The sequence below is a fragment of the Lactuca serriola genome, chromosome 5 (genome assembly GCF_051521515.1).
Source record: "Lactuca serriola cultivar US96UC23 chromosome 5, Lser_US96UC23_V15, whole genome shotgun sequence".
NCBI lineage: Eukaryota > Viridiplantae > Streptophyta > Magnoliopsida > Asterales > Asteraceae > Lactuca > Lactuca serriola.
Window position 1 is genome coordinate 231,958,848 of NC_136412.1, and position 10,994 is coordinate 231,969,841.

General features: G+C 32.1%; 1 protein-coding gene across 1 annotated transcript; it reads right to left on the bottom strand.

The window, feature by feature from the left end:
• Window positions 1-2,232: 2,232 nt before the first annotated feature.
• Window positions 2,233-5,252, bottom strand: LOC145053720 (26S proteasome regulatory subunit 8 homolog A-like). The gene is made up of 9 exons (XM_079001812.1): window positions 4,918-5,252; window positions 4,020-4,117; window positions 3,719-3,943; window positions 3,535-3,597; window positions 3,280-3,443; window positions 3,046-3,202; window positions 2,874-2,972; window positions 2,691-2,801; window positions 2,233-2,592 (listed from the first exon to the last, which is right to left on the bottom strand). Exons 1-9 carry the CDS (start codon window positions 5,117-5,119, stop codon window positions 2,452-2,454), a joined length of 1,260 nt encoding a protein of 419 aa, XP_078857938.1. The 5' UTR covers window positions 5,120-5,252; the 3' UTR covers window positions 2,233-2,451.
• Between the last annotated feature and the right edge of the window lie 5,742 nt (window positions 5,253-10,994).

A 10,994-nucleotide genomic window follows, 5' to 3' on the forward strand; every position in this document is an offset into this window, starting at 1 on the left:
TATTGTGTGGACGTAGGGATAATTCTGAACCAATCATTTTGAGATAATATGGAATTTTTGTATATCTTGATTTTTGGCAAGTAGTTACTCAAATCCATAAATTTAGGAAAATCATTCAAATCAAGTTCGTTATATTAATTATTATTATCTATAATACTTAAAGAATACTTATATATTCCTTCAAATTTTAAAATCCATGAACCAAACAAAATTCAAAATTTATAAATTTATGAAAGGTAGAGTCAACATTTTTTGCGGTGTACGTCCCATCCAAAATCATAATTCTTAATCAAGAGCATTCTTAAAGAATGTTTATAAATATTCTTTAAACTAAAACGTATTTTTAAAAATAATTTCAACAACACATGAAGAATATTCTAAATTTGAAACAATTCTTTAAAAAAAAAAAAAAAAAAAAAAGAAAAAAAAAAAAAGAAAAAACTCCTCATTCGATGAAACGACACCAAAATAATGAATAATTACAACAACTTCAGAGAAAGAATGAATAATCAAACCATTCTTATTAGGAATTTACAGCAAAAGAACTAATAATTTTAAAGAATATGCAATATTCTTACAAGATGTGATGTATTTTTTACAAGAATGGGAGGTACTCTTAAAGAATGTATAGGGGATAATAGGTGATTTAGGTAATTAAGGATATTCGTCAAATGATGTGATGATGGTATTCATTACGGCAATTAAAGAAAAAGAGAAACAAATATAAATATGGTTAACGATAAAATTAAGGTAAGTAGTCTCAATTATATTAATTATAGAGGATAATAGGTGATTTAGGCAATTAATGATATTAATTGCAAAATAAAATTATTAATATATCATTTCTAGATTTTTAGAATGATTGGTTTATATCAATCCCTAAGTCTATACAATATTTATCAATCTACATTAGAACCTATATATATATATATATATATATATATATATATATATATATATATATATATATATATATATATATATATATATATATATATATATATAAGACACCTTAAAAAATTGAAAAAAAATTAAAAAAAATACAAAATCATAAAATCGAACATAGATCTATGTCCGGAAGGAAAAAAATAGGAAAAAAAATTTGGATCATTAAAATTGAATCATGGATCTTAATGATACAAAATAAAAAATTAAAATTGAATCATGGATCAATTTTAATGATGCAAATTTTTTTTTCCCAATTTTTTTTCTCCCTGAGATAGATCTATACTCGATTTTATGATTTGTATTTTTTATAGATTTTTTTTCAATTTTTTTAAGGTGTCCTCACGAGTAGATAATTCTTTTATATATATATATATATATATATATATATATATATATATATATATATATATATATATATATATATATATATATATATATATATATATATATATATATATATTTACTAATACTACAATAAGTAGATAATTCTTATAAAAATAATCAAAAAGAAAAACAACCACAATACAAGATATAATCTTATATAGTTACATGAAATTATCGATATTATTTGATGGAGTAATTCGAAATAATGATCAGTTAACGATTAATGGATTAAATTTGTAATGGATGAGCCTTAGTAGAGATAGGTGTCTAACTTATAGATTTTGACTTATTACCGTATAACACCGATATAAGCTATTTTTATCCAAATATTTTGTTAGTTTATACCCATGTGGAACCGATAATAAGCTAAAAATGAGTTTAAATAAGCTTAGCCAAATACCCCTAAATATTTATCAACACATGGAAGCTGGTCGCATAGTCATAAAATCCATCATCATCGTCATTGTTACGGTCTCCATCTTATGATAGTCAAAATCTTCATTGCCATTGTCGAAATAGATTTTGGATTTTGAAATTTTTGTGAAAATTAAAAGATTTGTACTTGTACTTCCTTTAATTCAAGTTTTTTTTTTTTAAATCTAAAAGTTAAAACCTCGAACCTTTCTTTAATTCATCTTTTTCTAAACAAAAAAACTAAAAGCTAAAACATAACTTTTTAATTCGACTTTTTTTTTTAAAGCTAAAAGTTAAACTCTCAAAAGCTAGTGGCATAGTTTTACACCCTATAACCATCTAGAAGCCACAAATCAATTTTTTTTCCGTAACCCACGATATCATCAACTAATCTATGACAAGTTTCTCCCCATCATTTGAATAATTATATAAAAACAAAACATGTCAATAACAACACATTCAAAATTAAACATGTTCAAGAGCAAATTAGGCAAAAAAAAAATGATACATTGTATTACATTGCAGAAAATCATCAAATTTCAAAGCTTAAAAGGTAAGGAAATCCAATAAGACAAATGGCTAAAGGGTTTTGGAGGAGATAATTAGGTAAAATTCCAAATTTCAAATTTTCACCACAGTAAAAGTGTAAAAAAAAAAAAAAAAAAAAAAAAAAAAAAAAAACAAGAGAAAGATAGTAAGAATTTTTTACTTCCATAGCTTTCGAAGTGACATGTTTTTCTCAGTTTCCTTCTTCATAACTTTAGCCACTGCCATCTCAAAATCTTCTTGTGTCACATGCACTCTCCTTTCTCTCAATGCAAACATCCCTGCCTCTGTGCAAACCGCCTGTAAGGGTAAAATGGTCATTATAACTCCTATTCATTACAAAAAAACAGAAATATATATATTTCTAAATTTAAAATATTTGTCAATTACAACTTTACCTTAAGTTCTGCACCCGAAGCACCATTCATCTTCTCAGCAATCTTTTTCAGATCAATCCCACGCATTAAATTCATCTTTCTCGAATGAATTTTCAAGATATCACCTCTCGACTGTTAAAAAATAAAAATTATAATTTAAATAAATATTCTAAACAAATCGATTAAAATTAAATAAATACTTACATCTTCATTTGGATTTGGGAATTCAATCTTTCTATCAATTCTTCCAGGCCTAAGAAGAGCCTGATCAAGGATATCAATACGGTTTGTAGCCATCAAAACCTGTAAATCAATATCAGCAACAGATTCATTCATAAGGGCAATATCGTCTTTTTTTTCAAATATTAAAAATTACCTTGATCTTGTTTGATGCTTCGAATCCATCCAACTGATTGAGAAGCTCAAGCATTGTTCTTTGGACTTCACTATCACCATTTCCACTTCCAGATTCCATTCGAGCAGATCCAATGCTGTCAATTTCATCCATGAATATAATCGATGGAGCATGTTCCCTGCACAAAAGAAAAAGTTGGAATTGAAAAACTTGGAGGACTGAAAATGTAAAAAGATGAAACTTGAAGGTGCAAACCTGGCCATAACGAAAAGCTCTCTAACCATTCTGGAACCTTCTCCAATGTATTTCTGTACTAATTCAGAACCAGAAACCCTAATGAAAGTACAATCAGTATGATGAGCAACAGCTCTGGCCAATAATGTTTTTCCAGTGCCAGGTGGACCATATAACAGAACTCCCTGAAAAAAAAAAAGGGGACAGGTGTCAGTTTAGGGGATAAATGCAATAAATAACACTAATTTAAAGATATTATAATTAGTTTTGCATTACCTTTGGTTGAGCAATACCCAAGCTTTCAAATAACTCTGGATGTTTGATTGGAAGTTCAATAACCTGAAAATTGTTTTAAATAATGAGACAAGTAAAAAAGCACTATGGATTTAAATAATGATATATGAAGTATCAAAAAGATAAGATTTTAAAGATGAAATGGTTAAAAGGAAATATGTGGAACCTCTTTAATCTCTTTAATTTGTTGGTCAAGGCCACCAATCATGTCATAAGTAGAATCGGGAACTTTTTCAACTTTCATAAGGTTGACTAGAGGATCTACTTTGCTTGGTAAAACCAAATGAAGGACATAACTGTCATTTCGAAGGGCAACCCTTGTTGAAGGTGTGATCTTAGTAATGTCAATGCTTTTATCGATATCAACCACATATTTGCCCTCTGGGTGCACCTGAAATTAACATGAGTAAAAATCAAATTTAGATCCAAGAGCATAGAGGTATATAAAAATAAATAGATGCACAGACCTTCACTAGAACTTTTGATTTTCCCATTACTTTGACAACTTCACCAACATAAGATCCAGGTTCTTGAAGTAGCTGTAACTCTTCCTTAAGCATCCTTACTGTATTTTTTAACATTAAAGGATAACATTGAAGACCAGTCATATGTTAAAAAGTGTAGAATATCATGCAAACACATATCAAGCATGAAGCATAATAATAAGAACTCAAACTTTAGCCAAATTGACCAAAACCCATCACTGTAAGGACTTCAACCAAATCTTTTTTTGTTTTGTTTTGAGCACTACAAGAATGGAAGATCAGAAAGCAAGAGAAACCAGAGGCATACAAATTATGGTGTTATGTAAAAGACCAAGAACAAAGATAGGAATGCAGGAGATGTATACAGGTTGGCTGTGATAGGAAAAGAAGAAAAAAACGTGGATCCAAACTATGAAGAATGGGAGCCTATTTTGTCATATATGATGAAGCTAGGAAACGACATGTTTACTTTGACAAGTTTCCGAATGTAAACAGAAAAGGGATAGAAAAGGAACTTGATTGCTTTTTTGATGATATTAAAAGATGATTCGACATGGTGAGTTTTGAAAGTGAAGGAAGTACCGAAGAAATGTATGCCTAGAGTCAATAAAGATATAAGAAACATAAAAACATTTGATTGTGGTGTTTATATTTCTCACTAAGAGCTTGATTACGAGGAACAGTAAGGGAATTGCTATCATGTAGCCTAAGGGATACATTCAGCTACTCACCATCAAATCCGACATGATCAAAACTTACAGCATAATAACATTAATTCACTAAAAACATACCTACCCACAGAAGTAACATCAAACAAAATTTGGAAGTACACAAATCTAGGGTTTCAAGCAACTTCAATTTAGGGATTTTAGAAATTTACCTCGAGAATTTAGCTCGTTACGCTGAGCCTCGAGGCGATTGAGATTATGACTCTTCTGGCGAACCTGAAGCTGAGCATCATGGATATGCTGCAAGTAATACTGCCTCAGACCTTCTCCTGTTTTCACCGCGTGCCTCGACGAACAACCCTCGTCTTTCTCCCCTGCATCCGCGGGTTTCATCGCTACATCCGCTGTCGCCATTCGTGTCTATCCGATGGAGAATTCGTGAGCTTGCAGATTTTTGTTTCAATGGCTATTTGATTTCAGTAGTCGGTATACAGAAGAGTGTTGATCACGAAAAGGGTTTGCTGCCTCTTTTCTATAGGCTTCTCGTTTCATTTTAAGTGATGAAACATGGCATTTTGGGTCCTTAAACGTTTGCAATTTACCATTTACACCCTTTTTTTAACTTTTCTTTTTCTTTTGTTCTATTATTTTACATAATCGTCGTAAAAATAACTAACACAAAAAAGTTAACAAAAACTCTCGCATAACCATCATGGGATTTTTTTTAGGAGGAAAATTGGTATAATACTGGTCATTTTTTTCTAAATCATATCTCGTATCACGAGGGGCGTATTTAAGAAGCACGAAGGTAGGTCCTAGGACCTACCTAAGCTTTGTATTTCATTTATAATCCATATTCTAATAGATAAATAGTTTTATTCTTCTTTTGACATGTGTCATCCTATTAGGTCTTCTAATTAATATATATTTTATTCTCCTTTTGTCATATATCACCATATTAAGTCTCATAATTAATGCATACTACTTATAACTCCATTTCAAATTTCAAATTTAAAATTTTTCACTCTAATTACATTAAATTAATAACATTAGAATAAAAATTAAAATAAAATTATTACAAATTATAAAACGATTTGATTTCATATATTTATTTAAATCAATGATTAAAATTTATATAACTAAAAATATCTTTTAATTACTAATTTATTTAAAATTATTAATTAATATTTTTGAGTTTTAACTATAAAAATTTAATTAATTTTGTAACCGTGGTTCTCACGGGTTATAAACTAATATATATACTATAAAAATTAGGAATCACCTTAGAAAAAATAAAGGACCTACCTTGAGTTTGTTTTTTTTAAATGTCTTAAAAAAACCATTTTAAAATGAGAAAAAAAATAAATTACATTGGACATTTGTGCTGTTAAATATATAGGATTAAATATAATATATAGTTTTTATCAAACAATAAAGTATCAATGCACTAATAATCAACTTGTTTTCATTAAATCATTCGATTTTTTCAATTACATTTTAATCATTTTTTAAAAATTTTAATTAGTGGTGCCTGATCGGTTTTTCAATTATATTTCATTAAATCGTATACGATCCGACCCGACCCCTCACAAGTGTTGTTGATTTTTTTATCGGCTCCACATAATTTGGGAACCACGTGATATTTTGTTCTAGATTCGCCACTGCGTATCAATTATAGTTGGTATAAAAATCTTACTATCACTTTTGTATTAAGTATATAATTGGTACCAACTTATTTGACTACCAATAAGTTCGGTTGGTACAATATAGTAAAGGTATATACGGACATATATTAAGGGGGTTTTGTGAATAAGGATGTTTCATGTTCTTAAGCATTGTGAAACGTGAACGATATTTTTGCGAATAAAAGTTTTGTAATTGTTGTAATTGAAAATTTGATCCAAAAGTATTTTATTAGGTGCTACCATGAGTTTAAAAGTTAAAAAAGCGGAGGAAATGGACACACCAACATGAGTTTAAATTTTTAATTTTACTAATATGGTAAATGCTAATATCAAAACTCTTAAAATCTCAAACACCAAACATAATATATATATATATATATATATATATATATATATATATATATATATATATATATATATATTGAATTAGTTGGTATGGTACTAGTATAGTATTGAAAACTTTATACCACTATTGTACCATGATCATTCATTTGGTATGTTACTACCAGCCAACACATGTTGACTACCAAACATATTGGTTTACCAACATTTTTTGTTCGGATGGTAACATTTTGGTTGATTTTCCATTGTATATATTTTTCAGCCTTAGGATTTTTAACGACATCGGAGTCGCATCTTGCCACCATGAAACGCCATGTATGTGAACATCCAAACATTTGTATTTGTTTCTATGGTTATAAACAAATCGAACATTTAACGGTTTTTTGTGTACCTTTTGATGGAAACTTATACACTCGTTTATTTAATCATGTGAGAAACAATAAAAGATCGACAAATTCTATAATATGAGATGAATCAATGACAAGGAACGACAATGATTGAAAAGGAGTTGAATGTATTAATCACAACAAAAGAACAGTTCTTGGAGGCGGAACCATTTTGTAATTGCTTCAAAAGTTGTAACCCTAGATGTTACATGCACGTTATATATAGACAAAATAATACAGCAATTCCGAACATGGACAGACCCCATTTCGGAATCGGAATTAAACATAAATCTGAAATCAACTATTTTACACAACACTAAATTAGACTTAACAATCTCCCTCTTTGTGTCAAATCGGAAGGAGGTCTTCATTGTTGTCTTTCATAATCAAAAATCTTGGGCATTATCTTCAGAAGGAATGTCCGAACGGATATATGCCGGCGAATCATAATCGAAACACATTTTATACCAGCATCGAAGTTGGACTTATTTGCTTCTACCCTTATGAGACTGGAATTCAGAGCACTTGTGGAGTACAAATGCTTATCTCGCAAAAAGAACATGTAGTTCTTGATTTCAGCACCTTCCTTCATCTTGTATACAATACTCCAATGCTCTCTGCCAATGATCCCACCTTTCAAATATTGGATGTCATTTGGCTGATCAGACGACTTCATAATAGGTCTCTTCTTCAGAACGGAAGCTATCTCAACATCCATTTTAGCAAATTTCAAGAATGTAACACTTAAGCATCCACTTCAAGTGTTCATAAATTGGCTCATACTTCTTTACATCCTTCGCAACAATATAGAACATCGAGATCCAATCATAGGGATTCATGAATGGCAAATCAGCCAACATGAATTCACGAAGAACGTGATTAGCACCTCAAAATCCTTTGAATTGGATGTTCAGAAAATCTTCAGGACAGGCAAGCCAGCCTTCAATGCCATAATTCGTTTCAGACTCCACGACCCATATTGTGGTTTGACATACTTCAAATAAAAAGAGAACAACTTCCGATTTACAACGTCGTTTTAGATTAAGGCTTTCTCAATCTTTTCAAACCATCGGAAAAGAAATGCCATTGGAGTCATAAGGAAGTGCAACTGACACTCTACTTCGTTATGTGTGTCAAAAGAAATTGTTAGCTCCAACCAGTAGAGATTTGGTTCGTCAATATCTTTGTTTTGAATCCTCTCAATGGACCAGGTAGGGAACAAAGTCTTCTAAGTTTCAAGAATCAATGCAGAGTTTTTTATCTCAGCTTCTTCAGCGTCAAGTTTTCGTCTGAGAGTATTGAGTTCGTCAAGCTCTTTGTTTCTTTTCGCTCTTTCCGCTCTTTTCGACTAAGTCATTTTCGCATTTTCATCTATATCCTCTTCCGAATCGACTTTGTCTTTACCTTTTCCTGATCTGGAAGCTTCATTATCCTTCCGATCAGCTTTATTTTTCAATTTTTCTTCCTCTTCTCCCCCTTGTTTCGAAGAAGCCCCACTTCTTGAAACACCATGCAGTTGATTCAGCATTGCGAATACATATTGGAGTTTTTTCGGAGAGATTTTGTCTGACAGAGACAGTGAATAAAGAATCACGAGTTTCAACGATTCGTAACAATCGTTGATTGATTTCAGAAGTGCACCCTTTACCCAAAGATTTCTCTTCTTCAAGTTGGGCAATATTAAGGGTTGCATTCTTCATCTTCTCATTCACAACCTTGGTTTTCTGCGTTTGTTCAGCCAGGGCATCCATAATCTTATTTTCAGTAGTCAAGTCATTTTGTAACTTAGTGAGATGTTGAGTGATGGTTGTATTGAGATCAATATTGTCAAGCTTAATATTTGCACGGAGAGTTGAAAGAGCTTCTTTTTCGGCTTTCAAAGAAGATCAAAAACCTTTTTATGACCTTGTTCATGTTTGCAATTATCTTTTCAGAAGAGGTCCTGAAGTCAACCATAAATTCCTTGATTTCTTTTTATAATTGATGGACCTTTTTCTATAGCTTCTGATATTTTCTTTTTTAAATCTTGAACAGCCTTTGATGATTCTTTAAGGACTTTGGCATTAGTAGATGTCAGCATTTCCACTATTGCTATATGGGCTGTCACCAGATTTTCCCATTTAGTGGAAGAGAAGGCATGTGAATACTCCAAAACTGAATCAAGCTTCTCATTCAGCTGCTTGAACTGAGATTTAGTAATCGGTTCCTCATCATCATCACTGATTACGTTCACTGTGAAAGGTTGGTTCAAGGTCACCTCTGAACATAATGTATGAGTCATCGTCAAAAGGAGGTGAAACATCCAAAAATATGGTCCCAAAATTTTCAATTTAATAATAGATAAAATTGTATTTTCCCATAACATCCAAACATTTGAGTAAAACCAATGTATCAATTTGCCATAAATCAGAGTAAAACATCATAACAGAATCTCAATGGTGTATGCGATGCAATCATCCCGAGCTCTTCCCCTTAGAACTAGAAGTACCTGAAACATAAACTGAAAACCATAAGCACAAAGATTTGTGAGTTCCCCCAAAATACCACATACCCTACATATCATGCAATACTGAGATACGGTCCCCACCCACACTCAGATAATAGTGAGATACGGGCCCCTCACACACTCGGATAATGGTCCCCGCCCACACTCGGATAATAATGAGATACGGGCCCTGCCCACACTCGTATATGAATGAAATACGGGCACCACCCACACTCATATAACGGGCCCCGCCCAAAGGACATACATATACAAGCACATACACGTGTCACACAGATAACAAGTATAATAACATAACCAAACGAGCGTCGGCCTTGGTGCCTTGGACCCGCTAAACCTGGTGAGGAAACTCACCTCAAATGCAAAAAGGTAGTTGAATGGATCATGGCTCCGAATATCGACTCTACTTAGCCCCTAAACATCAAAGATCTCCTTAAGTACAACACAAATGCCCAAAAGCTCTTTATATGTCAAAGTTGGTCAAAGACTAAAGTCAAAGTTAAAGTCAACGGTTCGAGTTGACCCAACTCGTCGAGTTTCTCCATCAGTCTGCAAAATCAGGAAGAAACTGATTCCATGAACTCGCCGAGTTCATCTATGAACTCGTCAAGTTTATCTATGAACTGTCGTGTTGGGTGACGATGTGCATTTATGTGTGATTTGATTGTTAATTGAGTTGCTTGAACATGTTTTGGACTAGAATCATAAGCACCACCACCACGAGGTGGTGACCACCGTTGAGTGTTGACCAGCACTACCCGATGTGGTAGTGGACGGTGTTCGACTTATTTAACCCTAATTGACCTAATGAAGCCCTAATTGACCTAAAAACCTAACCATTTGACTAATTGGCACGTGATTGGGTTGGAAACCCTAATTAGGGTTTAGAAAACCCTAATTTTGGATTTTTTTTAGTTTGGAATTATTGGTACCCACGTTTTGGGTCATTGGAATTGAATTATGAATTACTCCCGACCACACCGTATGATTTACCTAATAGAATGATGGACTTAATGGATTAAGTCCTTGATGGGTTAAGTAAGAACACTTAACCCTAATCGTCATTTTATGTGAAAAACCCTAATTGGGTTTGGGTTCTTGTTGAACCATTTCTGGACTAAGTTGTTGTGGGCCTTCATGGGCCAATTGGGAACATGTTTATGGACTAAGGAAATTATTGGGCATTAGGATAAGGTCCATTGGATAGGATTGGGCCCAATTTGAAAAATTAGGCCATATGTGGACCATAATTGGGGCTTGATGATTATGAGATATTGGACCATCAGAATGCCAAGTGTTTGAACTAGAATAAATGGTTGGGCCTTAAAGTAAGATCATGTAGAGGTTTTTGCCCAATTTGTAAAATTGGGCCA